The sequence below is a fragment of the Molothrus ater genome, chromosome 2 (genome assembly GCF_012460135.2).
Source record: "Molothrus ater isolate BHLD 08-10-18 breed brown headed cowbird chromosome 2, BPBGC_Mater_1.1, whole genome shotgun sequence".
Lineage (NCBI taxonomy): Eukaryota > Metazoa > Chordata > Aves > Passeriformes > Icteridae > Molothrus > Molothrus ater.
This window is the reverse complement of record NC_050479.2, coordinates 70,560,680-70,585,340: the sequence shown is the minus strand read 5'-3', so window position 1 is coordinate 70,585,340 and position 24,661 is coordinate 70,560,680. Positions and strand designations below refer to the sequence as shown.

The window sequence follows — 24,661 nt, the reverse complement described above, 5'->3', positions numbered from 1 at the left end:
GTATTTTCTCCTTATATGAAATCACTGGATGTTTTGGGTTGGAGGGACCTTAAAGATCATCTAGTTCCAGCCCCATCCCTAGACTAGGTTGCACAGAGCTCCATCCAGCCTGGCTTTGAACACTTCCAGGCACGGGGCACCCGCAACTTCTCTGAGCAACCTGTTTCAGTGTCTCACCACCCTCAGAGTAAGGAATTTTTTCTTAACGTGTAATCTAAACCTACTATTTTACAGCTCAAAGCCATTCCCCCTTATCCTGTCACTATATGTTCCTGTAAAAAGTCCCTCTCCAACTTTGTTTCAGGCTCCTCCCTTCAGGTACAGGAAGGCAATTAGGTCACCCCTAAGCCTTCAGGTAGAATGCTTTAAAGATTCAGATCTCTGCTACAGATACTGGCTTTTTCATATATTTATACCTCTATCTGTGTATGGGTTTTCTTTATATACACAAAGTGTAAATTATAAATTATCACTATTATTATTATTATTATTATTGACCACTTTGCTCAATATAAATAAAATTCAGCCATCCTGACTCAGTGAGATTAGAACTTTGCTGAGACAAAGAGCAGCCCCCAGTGCAGCCAGGACTACACTGAAGGAGTTCTACCACTGCTAGCAAGTAAGGAATCCATGTTTATTAATGGATAAAAGACTGAACACTAGTCACAATCAAATACAGATGAGATGACAGAGCTCATCTCTCCTCCAGACAAATGCTAAACATAAGCAACGCATAATATTGAGTAGATTGACTTGTACAAAACAGGACTGACTCAAGATGATTTTCTCATTATGCAGTTACCTTTCCAGCACAGACATATGTATGTGTCAAAACTACTGTTTACAATGACAAAATTATTTCATATTTTCAAGTCACATTACATGTGTAGTCTGGAAAAGAGAAAGTTTTGGTTTTATCCTTTGATGTAAGGTAACATCAATTTGTAAGACATCAAAATAAAGCTGGAAGGACAGAATTTCCCTCTCTAAAGACTAATAAAATTTAAATGGGGCTAGAGAAAACTATACCTTCAATTATTTGTACTCTTCCACTCTTAATTTCCTCTCCAAAATCCCCCTTTAAAAAAAGACCCCAACTGCTGTTAGCATCTGTGCAGTTAATAGCTCAGTGGAATGGTAGTGTAAGTAACAGAGGCCATACCGCTGTCAGAGTTCATAGCCAAAGTTATTTCTGCACTTCAGTAAAAGGAAACTGCTTTGAGAATAAAGCCAAACAGCAAACTCTAAGCTACTCAAGACAGTCCCAACATACAACAACCCAACCTGTCACATTAGTCTCCCTTTCAAGTGTTTGTGTACTATCAAATCTGTTTCTCAAGAAAGTTCCAGAGCCACTGATTAGGACAAGCAAGCTCCGTAATAAAAGTGACTTTTAAGAAGCAGATTGCTTTTAACCCATGTTGTTTGCTTAAAGCCCTGGTTTTGATTTAGAAACAATAGATGTATTGAGCAGAAATATGAGAGAACTCACAGTTCCTGAAATACCCTTTGAGATTTTAATTCCACACTGACAGCATGACAAGCATCAGAAGTTACTCATACTCCTTGGAATATGTATTTTTCCCTTTTACCCAGGCTGACTAGGCAATAAAGCAACACACAAAGGGGTTTCCAGAAGGATCTGATATAAGCTGTACTCCCATGACCTTACCTATTCCCCAACAGCCTCTCAAAAATGAAGAACAAGTACATTCATCAATTGTTTCCATCCAACCAGGATCACTTTGACTCCTTAAAGAGTTAGGTCAGGCTTCCTGCCCTTTGGCAACTGCTCAGTGGTAAGCAGGGTGCAACAGTCCATCCTGGACACTTCATTGCTGGCTTCAGTCCCATCTGTGCCCTCTCAGGACTTCTAATGAAGCAGAGCCTAGAAAGCAGAAAGCAAGGCTGCATTCTCCTGCTTGGGTTGGCCCCTTTGGCAAGCTACTGGAAAGGGGTGCTCAAACCTGACCACACTTCTGTTTAAGACAAAACCTGCCGTTTAAACCTAAAGTTTTAAAGCTTCTGTTTAAGACAGCACCTAAATTGCCCCACAAGGGCAGATGAAGGATATGGAACACTGTGCAAGGAAACCACTACATGTGCCCTGAAGGACAAGGGCGTGGACACTCCCACACCTGGGAAACACAGACTGTCGGAGAAAGAAGCAGAGATCAAAAAGCTGGAACAGCAAGGATACAGGGAAACTGGATTTTCCCTTGTGTCCCAAAACTAAAAGTAAGAGCTCTATAACTCTGCATCCAAGCAGAGGACAGTAGCAGAACTAAAATCGCTAAACTTAGACCACAGGTTTTTAAATCCATAAATCACAGTGCTAAAATACAGGTACGTTATCAGGGAAAGGGAGAAACACTATTGGGTTACAAAGCAAGATGCTAGGAAACATTCAAGCTGGATCACAGAGATCTTCATTATCTGAACACTTCTAGATCTGTAGGATCAAATAGCTCTCATTTAACAACTGGAGAAAAGTAACAGAAGCGCTATCCAAAGTGCAAGCACTGGCACCACACATAAATTATGAAAACTAAAGAATTTAGTGTTTTAGTATCGGAATACCAGAAATCCAGATAGCTGTGTATTTGTTCAGCTGATACATGACCCATAACCAAACTATCTACAAAGCATTAGATCATGAAATGAGAAAAGCATGACAAAACTATCAAAATGATTTTATGCCTGCCAGCCTGTTGAATCTACTTACTAGTTTTGCTCAAGTAAGATTTGTCATGATGTAAATTCTTCTGCTGCACTTTGATTACAAAATTAGTACTTCACAACAGTAACATCAGGTAAATGCCTCACAATTGTCCAGCTTGAACACTTTTGTCAGAGGAAGTCTGAAGATTATATTTGCTAATTGAACTCTACCAAGATCAATTCATGCTCAATGCTACTTACCTTCAAAACACCAAAAGGAACACAATCCTTCTGTCTTGCAATTTGAGCACAGCAGATTACAGTGACAAAAGGACAAAAATTGCTGCCCAGAGAGCTTGTGGAAACCCCATCCCCAGGCATGTTCAATAAAGGCCAGGTTGGATGGGGCCCCTGAGCAACCTGATCTAGGGAATGGAACCCCTGCCCATGGCAGAAGGGGTTGAAACTAGATCTTTAAGGTCCCTTCCAATTCACACCACTCTACAGTTATATGAAAAATAAAAAGGTCTGAAAAAGCAAATATAAATAAGCTTTCTTTGAACAATTAATTTTAACTTAACTGGCAGCAGATATGTGAGCAATGACAAACTAGATGTGGCACAGACCCAAATCCTCCCTCCTGCCCTCAGTTCCACCCTTGAAATGACACAGGGCAGGCTGTTCCTCCAGCCCATCCTTCACCACATGGCACATGAAGAGCCAGCAGCAGGATACAGCCTCCCCTCACCTCCTCAAGTATCTGGAGAAGTGGGACCTGGGTCAATGGACCAGCTCCCCACAGGCAGTCCAGAAGTTGCCATACAACTGTCACTTTTTATACTGAATTTTACTTCAATTCTAAAGCCAAATTAATTTTTGCACCTATCTTATAAAAAAGGTTTGTTCCTACACCACAGCTTCAACTACTCAGAAGAGACCAGGTTCAATGATAAAATGGAATGGCTGGAGGCTCCTAAAGAGCCTGAAGCCTATCTAGAGGGTTTTAAAAACAGGGCTATAACGTGATAGCAAGGAAACACGAAAACATGATAAAACGTGAAAAGCTAAGGGTTTATATGAGATGATGGTACATGGCATCGAGATCTTTCTAAATATCAGCCAACAGCCCAAGATTATTTTAGGCTACTTTTCTCCTGTAAGTAGCATTACCTTCTCAGCACAGGCTGTACCCTTATGGAAGGGTGATATACATGAACAAGCACACATCTCCTGACAGCAGCTTCAGAGAGGCACTGCTTGGTCATGCTCTGGCCTTGCATCACTCTTAGGTAGTGGTGGAAAAGGAAACAAGCAGGAACAAGGGCAGCTTTGCCACTGGCCTCCTTGAAGATCAAAGGACGCAAAAGCCGCCACTCAGCTGTTCCCTAGTCATTTTCTTAGCTAAGATTATTTGGAAAAAAAAAGTTTTGAGCATTTAAAGCACTTCCAAGCTGCACAGGAGTAGAAAAATGGCCTTTGCTAAACACAGTCCTATTTAATACTACACAAGGTGACATTAAAAGGCTACTTGCCCTTGCCATCACATCACAAGTTTAAGGCAGTTTCTTCACCAGCCATAGTTCAGACAGAACTGAAATTCCAGACACCCTGCAAATCTGAAAGATTACATGTGTTCAGTGGACAGTTTAGTGCCTTCATACTTTCAAAGCTCCACAGGAGACAACAATCCCAGGTAGAGCTTTTGAGAGAAATGGAGGTGAGATGTATTCACTTGGCTCAGTGACTGATGGGTTACATCCAAGGACAATCTCTAAGAACTGTCCTGATGCTGGACACTAAGGACAGCTTTCAAGTAACTTCATACAACTGTTTTAATAATCTTGAAGTTCCAATATTGTATGTAATCTATGGGAGAGTTACCAAACAAAGAATTACTCATTGAAACAGTATTAATGTTATATCATCTTAAGGTCATGTAACAACTGGTTTTGGCAATTTAGCACTTTAGATATAAAACAAATTCCATAAAAGCCCTCTCCCAGCCAAGGCAACAAATGCTTTACTTGGGGCAATGAATTCTAACAAGAATCAGAAATACCAAAAAGAAGTCGTTTTTCAGACTGTATACAAGACCCCTGAAACTGAGAGATGCTGAGCCCTATTTATCCCAGCCTCTCAAGTACCCAGATGCTGCATTCCTCCCAAAGCTTATTCCATTAGCTGACAAGATGCTCATGCTAACCTACTAAAAAAATTCTATACAAATACACTATTTCAAAAGATAGCACCATAAAGATTTTCAGAGCTCCAATGCCATTGCAGAGAAACACACAGTTAAGGTAACAATATTCACAACTCCCAGACCAAAATATTCATTCTTATATCCCACAGGCTGCCTTTCTGACTATGTGAACTGAAATTCCACACGGGAAATAGGGATTTAGCCACAATGACTTTGGACATTGAAATCAGTTAGGGCAGAACACCATCTTTTGGAAGATGCTAGGAGAGTTGAACACAAAGGGCATATCTTTAAATAATATGTGGCAGTAATTATCCTGGGCTTGGCCAGTGGTCTTCTTTGTTACAAACACATCTGTATTTTGCTGCTCCAAGCTTCCTTCAGGCCCTAGTTAACCTTTGCTCATAAAGCAAGATATGTTCCTAAAATGCTTAATGGAAAAGAATATTGTAACCAGCCAACTGCACATGTGAACCCAAACTCGAGACTACTGAAAGTGCATAACGAGGCAGCAGACATGGTCTTAAAACCACACTGGTCATTTTTACAGCAGACTGTATTCAATGTCATATAAGAATAAAAAAAACCCCACACCCACAAACTACCAACCAAACAAAAAAAAAGAGAAAACCCCACATCAAACATTTCTCTTGCTAGTTTAGTCCATGTTATTTAGCCTGTTTAGTCCTTAAAATATGCAGTTTACTGTACTTCATATTAACATCAGGCTTCTGTTAAGCACACATATGTAACAAGCTTTGCTGCATTAAAAAAAACCAAAAAGCAAAACAAAACAAAAAACCAAAACACTCTGACAGCAATAATGACAGTGTGACAATTAATAGTCAAAACTCAAAACCCAAGAAACCAGGCAATTTAGCAGAGGCTTCTGTGATGAAAACTAGAGGCTCTCCAGGACTTTATGTTCACTGATTTAGAGAATGCACAGCAGTTAAGGCAGTGGATAGGCAAGGTAACAAATTCCAAGTGCAGAGATAAAGGCAGTCTAAGTAGGAATGTTTTGTCTCCTACAAAATTAAAAGACATACTAGAAGCATGCTTGGTCCTACATGACTATCATTGTTTTGAATAATATTTAATTTGAGAATTTCTTCCAGGTGACCACCACAAGAAGTTATACTGAAGATCTATGCTCGTGGGCGGTAGCTCTACTACACTCCTGTACAACATCTACAGCAACAACTTTTTATTGCCTTTGGCACAGCACATTAGCTCCCGGTATATTGACAAATAGCAATGATTCCTTATTGGCAAACATATTTTCTAACACCTTCTGCAAGAATTATCTCTCTGATTTGCAGATTTCCTTACTGAAGTTTCATGTGGCTCCTGGATGCTGGACAAGCATGACTCAAATGATCTGTCACAAGATCTACTTTATTTGTAATCTCAAGTAACTAAATAATTTCCATTTCTTAAGTAGCGTCACATATTTCCCTCATACAAAAAAATCCTACTCAACAAACTAAACAACCTGCTGCTTTCTCTCCCTCCAAAACCATCACACTGGATTTCTCCACTGTCCCTACTCGACTTTTCAAAAATACTGTCTACCTGCATTAAAGGTTTCAATAAAATTGCAAATATCAGGTAGTGAACCACAGAGGAAAGTAAAGCTTCCTCCAGCTACTCTATACTTTTCCAGACTCCCAGAGGTAACTCATTTTATCCCTTCCCCTAGTAGGAGGCTTGCTTATTCCTTGCAGATTTAAAGGAACAAAAGATTAAAATTGACATGTATTTGTTGGCAATTGCCACTGTCAGGAACGACTGCATAGCAAAATGCATCTAGAGGCCACAGGGCGGCCCATACATAAATGGGTTGGTTTTGACTTGAAATTCTCTACAATGTATTAGAAACTAGGGCTGTAAACACCATTTCAGATACGTATCATTTACAATTCATCTCTACGTTAAAATTGACAAAGTTTTAATTTGGTTGATCCTAGTCCTTACAACTTAAATGTTCTATTCTCATATACAGTTGGTGCAGACATTTCCTAGACATCCACAGGCAGCTCAGGAAGCAAGAGTACCTCTGCTGCTGCACCACTCATGTCTTGCTGCTTCTAGTTCTAGAAAGAACTGGAAACAAATCTTACTTTTGTGGCATTAACTGTTGCCCAGCAAAGATATTGGTATCCACTCAACTGAGAAGCTGGACACAAGACCCAATTTGCTTTCATCGTGACAGCTTCTGGCATTTTTACTTTTTTTTAAAAGATCAAAATATAAAGAAAGCCCTAGGCAAGCTTCTCTTTTCTAGTCAAACAAACACCATTCCCTGAAGTGAACAGTAACTTTTCAAAGACCTCTTTTTCCTTGAGTTTTAAAAACACACTTAGTTTCCTATCAGTTTACTCAATACATCTGAAGTTTTTTAAAAAGTTTATCTAATAAATATGATACCCACTTCAATTACTAAAAATAATTGTAGTAAGAAAACTCCACAAAATCATCAAGATTATGTTTCTTTTTTAAAATTAAACCACCATAGTAATTTCCCTAAAGATTTAGTTATACAATAGATTTCTTTTATTAATATTTACTAAACCTATTAACTCTGTCTATTCAACTGCAGATTTTGTCTCTCAAGCCCTGGACAGAACTAGAAATCCCTTGAGAACCTGACAGTAATAAAGCTACTATAGACAGACAAATTAAGTTTTAATAACTTGAAAAGAAAGCACAAGGTTTCAAAAAAGTCACCCAGTTCAGCTGTGAACCCATCCCCCTTTTCCTTACATTATGGACAGGTAAGTTGTGAAATATTAATTCTATAATCCAGACAAATATTACTGTACCAGTCTAGATCTTACAAAGCCCCTTAACAATTAATTGGCTTTATTCATCCACATTTTCCCATAGTGCTACTAAACTCCATATCCAAAAGCACACGCTCTGCTGACTTTCCCCCCCCTGCACTCCAAGGACACAGAATTCTTGAAGCCAGACAACTTCAGTCACCAGTAGCCAAGTAAAGGAGCCAGGTTATACCACAGAATTTGATACCTTTTCTTTTTACAAATAGCTGAATCTTCTTGTTTCATTGAATTCTATACTCTAGCTACAAGAATTTGAATTAGTAACAAACACCAAATTCTCAACATTTCAAACCAGAGGGAAGATTCACTGTGGCTAGCTTGAAAATCTGAAGCACACGACAAGCATACATAGATACCACCAAAACTCAGCATGATGGAAGCTTCAAGAGGACATCTGAATCACCTCAGCTTGGACTGACACTCATTCCCAAAGCTCTCCAAGAAACCATTATATTCTACCACTTCAGCACTATGATTTTTAGGCCCAGTTAGAACATGCGTTATGATAACTCAGGATTTGGGAATTAGTGATAATTCAAGATAAGCAAATCAGTGTTGTCTTGAACACATGGAGAGGAGAGACTGCAAACACTACTTAAGATGTGTAGAGGGTAAGCTAATTAGAAATGCTTAGTAAATATGAAAGAGCAACACTAATCCTCTAATATCACTATGTCAGTTAAACAACCAGAGATAGCGAGAAAATGCACTTTGACACCTTCTCCCATTAAAAAAAAGGCTTACAACATTGTGAAAAAGTTGCATAAACAGCTTAGAGATTTCCACAAGGATCCTCTGATTAGTTCTACTCTATGCAGAAGGTTAAAAAGCAGAGGGAACACATACTTAGGTATTAAATTCATACAGCTGCAGAACTGCTTAATTCTAGCTTCTGACAGACCAATCAACTCAGAAATTCTGTGGGACATTTTCTAGCTTCAACCAGATGTAAAACATCTTTTTTCTCCTTAATTCCCCTGTGAAGGAAATGTATTCCTTTATGCGACTGATGAGAAGGCTTGGAGCAATCAAGCTCCAGTTGCCAGAATGATTCTCTATTATGAAAAAGGAAAGAATCTTAAAAAAATTGCTTAACAAAGTAGTAGTAAGTGAGTATTATGGGAACCACAGAAGTAAGATCACAGATATCTGTATCTCTCTGTTTGCCAAATACATGATCACGATATACCCTGTCACCCTGAAGAAGTTAGTTCTCTACTATCCTCATTAAGTTAACACTGCAGATTAATAAATCCTATTGCTTTAGGCTGGCTCCACACCAAGAAAGGAAGACTGCTTATTCTTAAAACCCCCAGACAAACTTGCATGAGCAAGGAACCCCTCCAATGGAAGCAGAAGATCAGATAGGAAAGTATCTTGAAGAAGAAAGGACTATTTAGGTTCCTGCCCTTCAATACAAAAGACAAATCTGAATTCTTTCTACAGATGTGCAGTATTAACCATGTCAATCAAGAGGATTAGTATCCATAACTCATCTATACATCAGACACCAGCTTCATCTTTTTCCCCTAAAAACACACCATCATGCTTTAATACCAGAAAAACCCGCATTTCATGGGTAGTGTCTCATTAAAAAAAATTTGTTTAACACTTGATTACACATCCTTATGTTTCCATGGTCTCTTGTGCTTAACAGAAATAAGCACATGAGTATGCTGCAGAGAATCCATCTTCAAAGCCAACAGATACTTCCTTCACCACCCATCTGAAGCCATGCTTCTATTGTTACACACACAACAGAAAATAAATCTGGATAATACTTTGATCATCTCTTGATATAAGCCCTCACATATGTGAAGATCATTAGCAATTTTAAGAGACATCGTGTTTGTTTCCAGTAATTTGCCTCTAACATATGAGAACTCTTACAAAGGAGACAGCAAATTTTAGCTGGAATTCAGGGAACACGCTCTTCCTTTCTATTTGTATGTAATATGATCTATTCTGTCCTATAGCATGGACAGGGCATTAGTCCACATCTCCTAAATACCAGCTGCCTAAAATTAGCTCTTGTCAGAAATGACCACTATTACAACTTAAAATATGAAAGGCAAAGTAACTTCGAAAACAGTGTGTTTGTGTTTTTTAAAGCATTCCCCAGCCTTCCCATCCCAGTTTCTAATTATAGAAAGAAGAGTTATTCAGTAACTTTTTCTTAGCACTCCTAAGGGTCCTTGCATTCCTTCAGGTCCAAGTACCCCCCACTTCATCCAAACCAACTATCACAGTGCCAGAAAACACTAACAGAAAAAACAGAGGCACAGATAAGCAAGAACAGCCATTAATGAATTCTTAAAAGTGAAAAGCAGGATGAAACAAAAATACCAGCCCAACTCATTCACCACTCACAGCTCAAACCTATTAGTATTACTTCCTGAAAAAGTGGTAATCTAATACTTAAGTTACATAGTCCTGTGTGTACTTAAACCTACAGGTCTAGGTAACACCTATATTCTTTCACTTATAATTCTACATAGTACATGCAAATCAAAGCAGCTTTTCACACACAGAGCTGTATATTCGCCACATCCATACAATTAACTTTCTATGCAGATTAGCAAATACCTGGAGTTATGAAAGATCCAATTTGTTCCTCAAAAACAAACAAACAAAACACTAAAATCCTTCTACCTAACATTTTTGAAGACTTATCTGATTACTAGACTCTGTTCCTTATGTAACTACTTATTAGCTCGATGTGTATTTCTAGACTAAGAAAAACAGAAATTTGAGCAATAGTAAAAAGCTTTGCACAACAGAAAATGTATTCTATCCCTAGTTTTCCTAATTAGCTTCCTTTGCAAATCCCCAGTGGTAGACAGAAGAGCTGATTACAATTCCAGGCTGAGTGGAGACTGGAGTAACTTACTAGCCACAAGGCACTAGAGAACTGCTGCAGATGCCCCTCTGAAGGGAGCTGATCCCTGGCTCCAACTGAGTTTGCTCACATTGACCAGTTTTCCAGAATATTAACTTTGTCTGAATGCACGTGGGCAGGTGATAGCAGGGGAGATAAAAGCCCCAGCTTCCTCTCTAGTGCAACACACAAGATGTAACCATCAAAGCATCTACATGGCATTAGCAGTACCAGGCTTGTTCTTGTCTTCCCAGCAGTACCTGCATACCTTATTATCTTTTATACGTATGTTATCTTTTATGTGTATGCTGAAGCATACACAATACCAATGCTTTGGAGCATCTGGAGTTTTAGGTAACTTTTGTTTTAGTCTGAAAAGCTGACAGTACCTTTAGCCCATTTTTGGGGAGTAATCAGCATGACATGACTGACGACGTATAGACATTCCTTCTTCTGCAAGAGAATCAGGATCCCAAAAAGCAACACCTTCAAAATCTGTAATTGTGCTTGAGAGTTTGAAACACAGATTTACATAAAAAACTCACACAGTGCATATGCTGAGGAAAATTCTGTAGGTGAAGGTAACCCTTTCTGTGTAATTCATAATGCATGCAAATCTTTCTGAGAAGTTTAATACAGAGGACACTACTGGAACCATACTCTTTGCTCAAATACAAATGTGCTGATAAACAATTTACTTTTAATGGCCTTCTGCTCATGTTGCTCTCCCTTACACAGTCTGAATTCTCAATGGTTATTAGAAAAAGTTTTAGACAATAACCCAACAAAACCTGCAATTTCTAGCGTATGGCTAAGTCCAGTGACCAGGTCAGAGCTTTACTTCTTAAGAGATCCATGATTCCCAGATAACATCAGATCTACAGGTGCATCAGTATTTAAATACAATGGACAATGATGCCTGTCAAAGATCTCCCTAATTTTTTTAACTCTTAAGAAGTGTGGGAAGGAAATGTGCCAATTAAGAACGAAGACCATGAAAGACATTGGATAAATCTAATATTCTCAAGGTTAACAGATCCTTCTAGAACCTTGTCAGCAATGTTACCCTACAGAATAGCTAAAATAAACTAACAACAAAATAAGCAAGTTTTCCAGGTCATCACTCTTCACTGCCAGAATATAAAACATAACCATACGTAAAGCTTCCCTGCAGATACTATTTGGGAAGTCTAGACATTGACAACAGATGACAAATTCCACTGTGAAACTATGCTTGTTTTTTAAGAATACTACAAACACCATGCTGGCACAAACAGGTACATCCCAACAGGGAAACATGCAAAAGGTATACCTGAAGAAGTGGAAAAGCAAGGAGGGCCAGCTTCTGCTTACACTTTCAGGCATATCTTATCAAGACACACCTTATCAAGACACACGAGCATTGAGGGTTCTTACACAGGAATATCCATTTGCTTTTACTCACACATCTGTGTATAACCCAGGACTGTCACTCCTAGCATATAAGCTCTGTAGAACACACTCACAACTCCCTTTACATCAACAGGATTGCATTACAGCAATAAGTACTATCCACAGCTTCAGAACTGGTTGCCTCCAATGTTGTCCCTCCACTACTGTTAAATACAATCCCATGTGATAAACAACTGATACAATTCCCACCTTTTCTTTTTACAGGATTTATGGGTAGGAACACACACAACATTTCTTGGCTGTAATATCCACTCTCTCATTAGATGTTTTTCTGCCAGGGCCTCTCTGGTCATCCAACCTCCCTTCTTCAGGTACCCTATTTACTGCTCCCACAACTCAAAATTCTCCTAGATGCCAATGAAAGAAATTTTTCCAGGTTAAGAGCTGCACAATAAGACTTTATGGTGTTCCAATTTAATTAAACAGAAACTGAGTCCAAGAATTACACTCAAAGGAAATCTCATGCTCAAAATATTCTCATTTCAAAAAGCTTTATTAGGAAAAGAAAAAACAAGTAAGTATATGTTGTACGCATGTGGTAAAGTCTATAAGGGATAGACATTTGCAGGTTATTATGCTAAGTTTCAAGAATTCAGCTGAATCAAGCTAGAGATTAGTCTTTCCTATTCCCAGGAGTTCCCTGAAGAGAACAGAAATGATTGATTTTTCCCCTGAAGTGCATGATTTAGAAAAAAACTTATCTCTGAAAACCAAGCAAAGACAGTTGTTCGATCACATCTCACCTACTGCTGCATGCCAAGGAGCAGAAGTGGGAGGGAAAAGTCACACAGGGACTGCACAAAGGGGGAAGTATATCAATATTTCAAAGCTCTAAGCTCAACTTGGATCCTGTAAAAACTCATTTTTAGTATTAATAGATTTCAAAGGTGGAATATATTAAATATAATGCTACAGAATTTCAGTGTGAGAATCTTCAATTTTAGGCTCAGTTGAACAGAAGTCAAAATTTCTGTTAGAAGTGCAACACAAAATAAATATTACTGTGGAGATCCCATACTGAAAAATTGGCAATAAAAGTACTTAAAGACACCTTAGAGTGAAACAACTAGAGGCAATTATTAACAAAACATAAGTTTTGTATTCAAACGTCTATAAAATCAAATTCTACATTAAAAATGGCAGTAAGAGTACTTTAGAGAAAACCCATAGACTTAATTTAGATGGAAAGCAAGATTAATACAAAGCATTTCTGATGTACCAGTTCAGAAGCTCCACAAGTTTGTACTCATGCTTTAGAAAAAATGTAGGTTATCTGAGCTAAAGTATCAGTCACCTTCAATATTCATGAGGTATCATATGATAACATTTTCTTCACTTGAAAGGCCAGCAACTACATAAGGGGTTTCTTTTCTCATCTGACATGCCATGGTTCTCCATTTCCTTTTTTTCTTCCATAGAACCACAGAAAAGTTAAGAGTTGAAATGGACCTTAAAGATAATGTCACTTCAACCCCCCTGCCATGGGCAGGGACACCTTCCACTTGACGAGCTTGCTTAAAGCCCCATCCAGCCCAGTCCTGAACACCTCCAGGGATAGGGAGTCCACAGCCTCTCTGGGCAACCTGTTCCAGTGTCTCACCCCCCTCACAGCAAAGAATTCATTGCTAATATCTAATCTAAACCTGCCCTCTTGCACCTTAAGGCCACTCCCCCTTGTCCTATCACTACATGCCCTTGTAAACTCTCCCCCTCTAGCCTCCTTGTAGGTCTCCTTTGGATACTCTGCGAGGTGCTATAAGGTCTCTCCAAATCCTTCTCTTCTCCAGGCTGAACAGCCCCAAATCTCTCAGCCTGTCTTCTTAGCCGAGGTGCTTCAGACCTCTGGTCAACTTAGGGGCACTACTCTGGACTCATTCCAAGAGGTCCACATGTTTCTTGCGTTGGGAGCACCAGAACTGAACACAGCACTCCAGGTCAGGTCTCATGAGAGCAGAGTAGAGGGGGAAAACCATCTCCCTCAACCTGCTAGCTGTGATGCTTTGGATGCAGCCCAGGATGCCTTTGGCTTTCTTAGCTGTGGGTGCATATTGCTGGGTCAAATGGAGCTTTTTGTCTGAACAGCCAGAAGTCTTTTTTCTCAGGGCTGCTCTCAATCCATTCTTCTCCCAGCCTGGATTTGTGCTTGAGACTGCCCCAACTGGCCCAACCAAAGTTTAGCACTTTGCATTTGGCCTTGTTGAACTTCATGAAGTTCACACAGTCCCATCTCTCAAGCCTGTCCAGATCCCTCTGGATGGCATCTCTTCCTTCCAGTGTGCTGACTGCACCACAGACAGCTTGGTGTCCCAGGCAAACAAGCTGGGGGTGCAAGTTCATGCTCTGAAAGCTTCCATTAGTTTTTGTGTTTACTAACAGATTTCCAATACTGTCTATAGCTGGATTCTGTAACCAAAGTTTTCTACACACAAAGTTGTTGGAATCACATCAAGGCAACTGGAAAATAACACTTAGCTGGTGATAATTTTGGCACAGCAGTAATACCCTCTTCAACCAGATTTGCAGATATCCAGTAACTCCTCTGGTACTCCAAGGTTTTGCATTTCCCACCCAATCCCAACCTGCCAATTCTAAATGCAAATTTCAGATGCTGTGTGTTACAGCATCTGTATACTTTCCTACAAATATATACTGTATATACTATATATATATACTGTATATATATGTATATATACTGTATACTGTCCTACAAATTTCTCTAATAGAAATCAGATATTGAAGTGATATCCAATACTGATATAGACATTGAAACACACAAAATGGAAAGATACCTCCTGGGAAGATTCACGTACAAATATATGATTTTTGTATTTAATTTTGGCATATAGATGCAGAGCATAGCAACCATTTGCAGAACATTTTTGATTTTACATCTCAAAAGCTACTGTACATAGACAAGCTCACAATGCAGGTGTGGTTAGAGCTGTTCCATGGAATAATGAAGACAGAAAAAAACCAAAAAACAAGTTTTCTTCAAACATTACTCCTATATTTATACCTCAAAACTTAACTATATTCCTGATGGCATGCTGTAGATTTTTCCAGTTTGCAGCAGAACCAAACCCATTCACCTAAGAATTTGCTCATTCTGAGACTTCAGTTTGATTTGCACAGTTTGTGACTGAAGACCTCTGGAGTACACTTTACACAATACAGCTGTGTTTTGTCATGAGCTGTTTTCCTGCTACCCCTAAGGGTAAGCAAGAGAAACTTAATGTGAAAGCCTGACAACTTGCCATCTTGTTAGCAACACCTCCCTCTGTCAAGAATTACATCAGAATTTGCTTACTTACATCTAGTGAGTCTTCATTGACCAGGATGAGAGACATACTCTGTGAAATGAGTCTGCAAGAATACCCTGCAAGAGGGAAAAAAAACCACAATAAAACACAAATACTTACTTTTTGGAAGGCTATTTAAGGTTCAAGTTCAGCCCTAAGATAAGCATTTATAAGGTCAAATGACAATTTATTTTTCGAGCAGGTACTCCTATCAGGCACTCTGCTGGAAACTTTGGTGTATAGGACACACTCCAACATGACAGATTTACTAGAATGGGCTGCATTCTATCTGCATTTTCAAATACATCACTTGAGATGTTTTAATTAAAGAAAACACTGTATGAACTGGATGCAGTAAATATAGCCTATAGCCCTACATCAATTTATTTTTTTTTTTAATGTCTACAAGAAGGCAGGTTTGCCTTAAGCACATTACAGGAACAGATCCGAACGCACAGTTGCATCTATGCCAGATGACTGGAAGTGCACACATGTTTTCAGTTGATGCTACTCAGTTTCCTTAGCCCACACAAAGCTTACTGAGCATTTTTTACTCCTGAGTGTTCAGTGTGGAAGGTTCTGAGCTCCTTCATCAAGAAGTATAGATCAATCATACTCACAGAACCCCTACCAACTCCTATAGACACAAGGTAATGGACTACATTATTCTTACTGCGGGACTGGGACATCAAAGAACAAGAGCACACAGAAGGCAATTCTGTACATTTCCCAGCACACCAAAATTAAAACAAAAACTCTCAAGACAGAAGAAAATCTCTTATTTTTATAAAAGTTTAATCATTTACAAAATAAACAGATTAATTCCACTCATATTAACAGCAAGAGACAAATGCAAACTTGCATCAGACTGACCCCACTACATTATCCTAAAAACTCATGCAAGTTCACTTGGGACTAGCATAGTGATGTCAGCTTCATAAAATAGCAGAGAATTAATTTATTTGAAGCACACACCTTTTATTGCTCATCTAAGCTACATGGGAAAAGGAAATTCAATACAAATATTTTTTATTTCTATTTTTTTTACTAGAAATGAATTACAGCAGTTTAAAAAATTGCTATCAAATAAAATGGAGTCTTGGGAAGTCTCTTACTTTTGTTAAATGGAGACTGGAGGGTATTGCAGTATAACAAAAATGTCCAAGTAAAGAACCACTGCAAGGCTGACAGATTCAAAAGCTGAACACCACAGTCACCATAAAAAGATGAAGTGCCTCTTTCCATATCTTACAACACCAAGAGAACAGCTGAGGCATGAATCGTCTCTGGGATTCTTGGCTCCTTAGAAAGGCCATACTGGGTCATCAATTGCAATGCAAATAATTTCCTCAGGCTACAGAGTTTTTATAATTGGGCTAGTTTTGTAGGTATAATCCAGGGTTAACATGTCTGCATGTGTGACTTCTGTAAAGAAAGTAAATCCCTCTCCTTCCTTTGAGGAAGACATGCTTGTGTCATATACAGCAACTCTTAGGCAGCAGGTCGGATTACCTGCAGAAGTTCAGTCTCTCCTCCATTTTTTCAGCTGTGTGGACTATGAATATCAAGTACAGTCTTACTAATACGTGTTAACAAGCCTAGGTTTAATTCTGCTTCAGAGAACAAAACAGTACAACACTGAACTCACACCTGTTGGGAAAAGGTTGAAATATATTCTAATGATGTGACAGCCTACAACATGAAAGCTTTGCAGACAAACTCTGATTCTGCCTGTGATCAAATCTTAGATGGTAGTAGAAAACCTCCAACAGTTACAGGAAAAACACTGACTTTTTTCTCAAGTCAGTTGCTTGCCATTTTTAAAAGTTAGTTTCAAGCTAAAAAATGCTTCCTTATTTTTACTGAGAAAAAGAGAATATTACAAATTTAAGTACTTCCCTCCGTAACAAGGTTGTTCTTTCCCTAGGCTAAAGCAGTCTTGTGCAGGAGGCTGTTACAAATTCAGCATAACTAACTCAAAAGGATTTTCTAGTAACATTTGATTAGAACAGCAGCTGCAACAGTGACCTGTAATTTCTAAACCACTGCTCACTGCTTCACTTTAGCTCTTCCAAAATGAGCAAGATGCCATTCTAGAAGTCAAGCTGGAAGAAAAAAAATACTGTGGAAAACAGTTGCTCTGCTGTGCATCTAGGAAATCAGGGACTTAGAACATGTTATCCTGCAACTGAAACTATTTTGCATCACCATCACATCAAACAGAAAGATCAAGATTGGAATATGAGAATGTAAGTCAACCCTAACAAGAGTTTATAGGGGATCTATATATTATGTACAATTTCAGGACTAAGATGATATTAAAATCTAGCAAAGTAGCTGGCAACTGTAGGAGTCCAAGTAGTAACTTTAAAGTATTACTAGAAATGTCTAAAGTTTTATAATGGCTTTGTAATAGTTATTACTGGCAATAATAACATGGCAAGCAAAAATGGTCTTGAAGATAAGTATTTTTGTCAATGCTTCTGAGTAAAAGAAGATCAACTGCTGGTTCAAAGCCAGATATAAAATGTCAACCCACATCTGTAAGTTGATATCTAGCTCTTTAATTTAAAAGTCTGACTAAAAGTCCATGAAGCAGATGAATCAGGTGCTTCTGGGACTTATTTTCCTTTAAGTGTCCTGGGAGAAAGATTACTTGAACTAGAGTTCAAGATCATAGCCCACAGGCACATTCATACTGCAGGCATATAGAATCCAGCATCTGATGGAAGAACGATTATCCTCTGTGTTTAGAGAGGGCACAAATGCCCTGTTCAAACTTTGCATAGTGATACAGGCAAGTGTGCTGGCATGGCTTGTCTCCTGAACTGAAACAAAGCACAGCTCACCAAGAAGTGTTCTTATCTGAGCTGGAATGACAGGGGTCTCATGGATGTACTGTTAGATGGGCAGGGAACCAGCTGGATGCCTGCATCCAGAGAGTTACAGTCAATGTTCCACACTCACATGAAAACCAGTAATGAGCAGTGGCCCTCAGACCAGTCCTGAGACTGGTCCTTTGCTATCTACACCAGGGACAGATGGGGATCAAGTACACCCTCAGCAAGCCTTGAGAGAACATGAAGCTGAATAGTGCACCTAAATAACATTGGAGAGAAGTGATGCCAGCCAGAGGGACTTCTATCTGCTTGAGGAGCAGGCCTGTGAGAATCTAATCAAGTTCCGCAGGGCCAAGTGCAAGGTCCTCCACCTGTACTGCAACAATCAAAAATATCCATCAGGACAGACTGAAAGCAGCCCTACTGAGAAGCACCTAAGTGATAAAAGGTTGAATGACTCCACCTGGAATATCGTATCCAGCCCTGGGGCCCCCAGCACAAGATAGATGTGAACCTGTTAGAGTGAGTACAAAAGAGGGCCACAAAAGCCATCAGAGGGCTGAACATCTCTCATCTGAAAACAGCCCGAGTGTTGGGACTGTTTAACTGGGAGAAAAGAAGGTTCTGGAGAGATCTTTCAATATACAAGGGGGAATTACAATAAAGAATGAGAAAGACTTTTTACCAAGGCCTGTAGTGGCAGGTCAAGAGCAGTCATTTCAAACTGGAAGAAAGTAGGTTTAGACTGGACATAAGGAAGACATTTATTATGATGGGGGGTAACAAGACTGGAACGGGCTGCCCAGAGAAGTTACGGATGCTCCGTCCCTGGAATTGTTCAAGGCCAGGCTGGATGGAGCTTTAAGCAACCTGATTTATAAACAACGTCCCTGTCACGAAGGGAGCAGGAGGACTGTATCTTCAAAAGGTCATTTTCAACCTCAAATCCAAACAACTGTAAGGCAGTGCTTGCAGGCAGTTATCAATGTCCTAGGTAAGAGCATTCAGCTCAACTATAGGGACTGATTCATGCTTTGGAGGGACACACTTGAGTTAACAATATACTCCCATTCCCAGAAAACAAATCTCTTCCTAGGGAAGTTACTGGCTGGAAATACAGCAGCTCTGGTGTTCCGTTGAGCACAAGGATGATGGCAAATAGAAATCTATTATGGGTGGTTTTGTCTCACTGAAAGGCAAAGATGATCCAGAGTCTGTAGACTGATGAAAAGGATGAAGCTGCAAGAACACAGTTAAGCCTTCTAAAGTTGTTTGCAGGTCATGCTTAAAGATGCTTCTGTACCTGGAAGTCCCATTTTCAAGAGCTAGAATTCAAATGACTGATCAGTATTAAAGCTTATCATGAACACTCTCCTCACTTGCAGAACTACTGACTAGCACCTGTCTGAGTGAAAGGCATACAGCCACCCCACAGAAGGTCAACCATTACTCTCCAGAGAAGTTCAAAAATGCAATCCAGAAACAAAGACTTATGCAAATTCTGAAAACTAAAGAATCAAGAGGAAAATGGAAGAACAAAGTACTCCAGCTCCTTGACAGAGCTGCCAAGAGCTGAAATATCCCTCAATACACATGCACCTCCATATAGTAAGCAAGAGTCAATAAGCATAACCTCCAAACACAATGAGAAAGTAAAAACACTTTTTACTCCCCAGATAGCATAATCATACCTGAAACATCTAGTGCACACATGGATTGGGTTTTAAGTTGAAGGTTTATTACAGTTTTATTGGATTACACACAAAAACGGGAAGAGTGCCACATGTTTATACTTTCAAGCCAACTTAAACATGAAGCTAATTAAGTTAGAGTTTTACTACCAAACTGTACCTTAAACTAAGGGATAATTTAGAAGTTTTAAGCGAGATTATTCTTCTCAAGTTGCTATAATAAAAGAAACAAACCAACAGTTTTAGAGAAAGCTGGAAGTTAGTCTCTTTCACAGTCTTCAGAATAAGCTTATTTACTGGTGTTCAAGTAGCTGCTGTTGGTTAATAGATCAACTTAATTCAGGTACTTACATCAAAATGTGTAGCTACATTTTTTTAACTAGTCAAAAGATGGTGTTTCCCTTCTGAAGTTATCTACTACTGGTAAAGTAAGGAAAATCTGCAGATTGTGATTCAAACCAGATAACTACCCTTTAAACAAGTTGTCTACCTAGGCCATCCACTGTATTTCTACTACAGCTGTATCAGTTCAGCAAATTATTCCACCTCTTGGTACCACCTTCAACATATGAAGATACATGAAATTTAATTTGAAGCACACAAAAATTCTAGTCAGTCAAGTAGATTGCATAATGAAATTTCACTGAGTCAACCAAAATAGAAGTTTAAAAAAACACAAGACAAACCAGACCAAAAAAAAGTGGAAATGCCCAAAACTTCCCTGAAAATAATTTAAGTTCATTTACAGAGCATCATTGATAGAGAATGCTGAATGAGTTTGAGAAAGCAACCTATCTTGTTAAAGTTCCCTTTAACCTACATCTGTACATCTAAACAGACTAATCTGCACATGTAAATGCAGTTATGATACCCTAACAGCATATGTTGCCTTCTGCTAAAGGAGCTATTTATTCAGTGTTTTTGAGTTCATATTGACTTTAAGACTCCCTAATTACATGAATAAGGCAACCAATTTTATGTTTAGAACTGCACACAGAAGGTCTGGGTGTATTTCAGGCTATTCCTGGGAGAACTAAAATTCTCTTTCATTGAACTTTCTTAGGTGAGATGTCAGATCACAGGACCGCAACTCCATCTCTTCCCCTCTCTGGGCAGATCTACAAGTGATAGGGAGAAAAAGAACACGAGAGCATCATGGCATTCTATTGCCAAAGATGGGACATTTGGGAGGGGTGGCATGACAAGGGGTATGCCTATATCAGGATATGTCCCTTGACCAAGTCCTTACTATATACTAATAGATGTGCTCTAAGGGGACAGCAGGGTCAGTTATTTAAGCTTGAATAATCCACCTACACTCACAGACATGGTTTGGAAGATGCTGTAAACTATACATGCTTTGCATTATCATATTTCCCATTGTATCCCAAACTTGATTCGAAGGCAGTCAGTAAGAAAAGAAAAGAAAAAAAACCATCTCTAAAACCGTTTCTGAAACATTAGTCTGGTAGAGTTCTCCTGTTACCACCAGAAAGCAGAGTTACATACACTCATTCAATTAGAACTGCATTTAACCAAGGGCAGATGGGTCCATTCTGCCTCAAAACAATATTAAAAAAATATATATAAGCCTGACACAAATAGCAAAGACTTCACTACAAAATCTCTTCTCCAACACTGTGCCCTGATGCCAAGGAACCATTCTATAACAGCAAGCCCAATTCTACTTAAAAACACTCAGCACATCTTGCATATGACCTGCTACATACCAGACAAATTCAGAGTAACCAGAATGATGGATACCTATATTGAGAGCCGTTTCCTGTTTGTCACCTGTCAGAATCCATATCTTAATTTCTGCTTTTATTAGTGTGGCTATTGTTTCTGGAACCCCTGCTTGCAGGCGGTCTTCAATGGCCGTAGCTCCAAGAAGCAGCAAATCCTGGAGAAAAAAAAGGAAAACAAACCCTCAAATTCTTTTAAGATAAATCTCTGTTTGGCATATACTCAAAAAATGAATTAAGACAGCATGTTGCATCTCACTGCTAATATTGCACTTTGACAAGCAATATACACCACAGTAAGTTTGTAGTGTGGCTATTCTACTTCCTCTGCATACAATTCACATTTCAAGAGGTACAGAATGGAACAGAGTGTTTTTAATCAGAAAGATGGCAACATTTCAAGAATAATTGATTGAAGTTATAAAAACCAAAGTTAGCCTATAGATGACCATGTATACTAGACCATTCACTAATCACCATAGCAACATGATGAGTAGTCAGTTTATATATTTAAGCTCACAAAACAAAAATTTGGCATTACATCATTTAAACTAATTTCCGCCTATAAAATGTACATACAGACTGGATACAATCACTCAAAACAAAAATTATTGCAACTATTTATGGATCTAATCATTACATTTGTGTAATACAAGTGGTATGAACATTAATCAATCCAAGTATCTCTAATCAACATACAGATGTCTGCCAGAAATACATATCTCATACAGTGCATTTAATACTACAGAGTTATCTGTATTCTCAGGCAATTCTCAAACAATTGCTTGAGGAGATTTGGCTACATTACAGTAAAAAAAAAAAAAGGACAGGCAAAAAATACCTAAGAAATAAACCTTGTCAAAAGGTACAGCCTACTCAGATTTTACCTCTAAAAGCATTTTAATGATTCTTTACATATGCAAAGATGCTCAACTTAAAACAAACTGATAATAACTTTAGGCATACCATATAATTTTAGAGATTGCACAGAAAGAGGTAGCATTTTCTATTCTTTGTAGGGACTAAAATCATTCAACAGAAATGAAGACAAAGGAACAGGAGTACAAGTTGCTGTTGTTCAGCCTGGGAATGATGGGGCTTCAGTGTCATCTTCCCATAAAGACCTTTCTATATAAAAAGTGGACTTATAAGAAAAATTAATAAAGACTGTTTACCAAGGCCAGCAGTGGCAGGACAAGGGGTGATGGTTTTAAACTGACAGAGGGTGTATTTAGTCCAGGCATAAAGGAGTGACTTGCTTATGATGGGAGTGGTGAGACATCGGAACAGGTTTGCCCACAGAAGTGGTGGACCCATCCCTGGAAGTGTTCCAGGCCAGGCTGGATTGAGATTTGAGTATCATGATCTAGTGAAAGGCATCCCCATCCTTGGTTGGGAGGCAGGGGTACAAGGATGTGATCTTGAATGGCCTCTTCCAACCCAAACCTTTCCATGATTCCATGGAGAGGGCATTCAAAGCAGCTCCCACTTGAATGAATCTAAGTGGAATTCCATAGAGTGTGTAAGCTGACATTAGTTACAGGCCTTGACAGAGTTTCCTTTTTGCTATGAGAGAGTCAGTTGGCAAAGGTGGCAGAAGTGACTCATGCAAGTCACTAAGCCTCTCAATGACTCATCAGCTCTCTCAATGCTAGCAACATTTGAAGGTTACAAACATAATCCAAGTGCACAATTGCAGATGGTCTTTCTTCCCCAAAATCACTTGTTAAGAAGTTACACATGACAGCACAGGGATCAGCATGGCTGAGCTACCTGAGCAGGGGAGCTACCACTGCACCTGCTGAAGCCCTCTGAGCCAGCATATGGCTGCAGAAGGAAGTCAGTTCAACTTTGTCTCCACAGGTGCACCTCTACGCAATCTCAGCATTCAGACTGAAAAAGTAGTTCTCTTGGTCTCATTTGAGCTCTTAGATGAAAAAAAAAAACAGTCTGCAGAAATACATGATATTTTGTGTTACAGTCAAATGCCAGTTTATCTGTAAGGCCTGCTTCTTGGCATGACCAGCAAACATTAACAGCACGGCATACAGTGGATAGCTCCTAACTCCAATTCTACAAGCCACTCCTGGATTCCTCCTTTTTTCTTAAACAAGATCCTAAATTGTAAAAAAAGCAGAAAGTACATGACCAAAAATGACCTAAAGTTTGAAAACACATTTTGAAGTACAGCAAAAGCCACGTTCATTTTTCACCTCGGTGAAAACAGATGAGTGTGAGAGCACAGTGAAAGAAGCAGAAAGCTGAAGGAGCTACCCAAACCCACAGAACCAAGGATGAGATAACCACACTGTTACTGATACACGATAAACACAAAGGACCACTTCAGGCATTACTTGGAAAACAAAGACCTAATCTTTAGCTCTTACTGAAAGAGTTCCTGGAGCTTTTCTCTTACCCCCTGAAAGTTAGCTGCTATCCTAGTCCCAACCTCTTTGTGGATGCCCCATCCCTGGAAGTATTCAAGGCAAGGTTGCATGGAGCTCTAGAAACCTGGCCTAGTGAAAGGTGTCCCGGCCACAGCAGGGGGATTGGAAGTCAATGATTTTAATGGTTCCTTCCAAACCAGGCCATTCTATAATTCTACAATTTACCCAAACTAACTTAAATAAACAACAGTGCTCCAGAACCTAAGCAGTATATTAATATTAATTTTAAAAGATATTGGAGTTCAAAATATGTTTTAAAGAAACCACTATATAAAATTAAATACCTGGGGCAAGAGGGAAGACCATGAACCTGTGCAGGTGAGGAATGCAACTACCAGCACTTCTGAAAGCAGCAAGACCAACAAGGCTCAGAGAAACACTGGCCCCTAGCGTTGGCATTTTAACATTTCGTTCACTTCGTAGGATTAGCGTTTCAAATGGGTTCTCCAATACCTACTTTCCCCTTCTAAAATTAAGAGTTCTGCAATTTGCATGGAATGCAGGTTTTCATCCTTTTTTTAGCTCACACACCTATAAGGTTTTGGTGAGCCCTACATTGTGCCTGCAACAGCCTTCAAAAACCTTGAATTTGACTG

At 39.1% G+C, this 24,661-nt stretch overlaps 1 protein-coding gene across 3 annotated transcripts in view; it reads right to left on the bottom strand.

Annotated features, from left to right (window-relative positions):
* Nucleotides 1-24,661, bottom strand: part of ATP8A2 (ATPase phospholipid transporting 8A2) — a 319,087-nt gene that overhangs the window by 205,075 nt on the left and 89,351 nt on the right. For all 3 annotated transcript variants that reach the window (XM_036404098.2, XM_054518567.1, XM_054518566.1), the window contains exons 23-24: nt 21,638-21,776; nt 15,355-15,419 (exon numbers count right to left, since the gene is read on the bottom strand). In XM_036404098.2, coding sequence (XP_036259991.1) covers nt 15,355-15,419; nt 21,638-21,776 — 204 coding nt within the window. The remainder of the gene's footprint in view (nt 1-15,354; nt 15,420-21,637; nt 21,777-24,661) is intronic.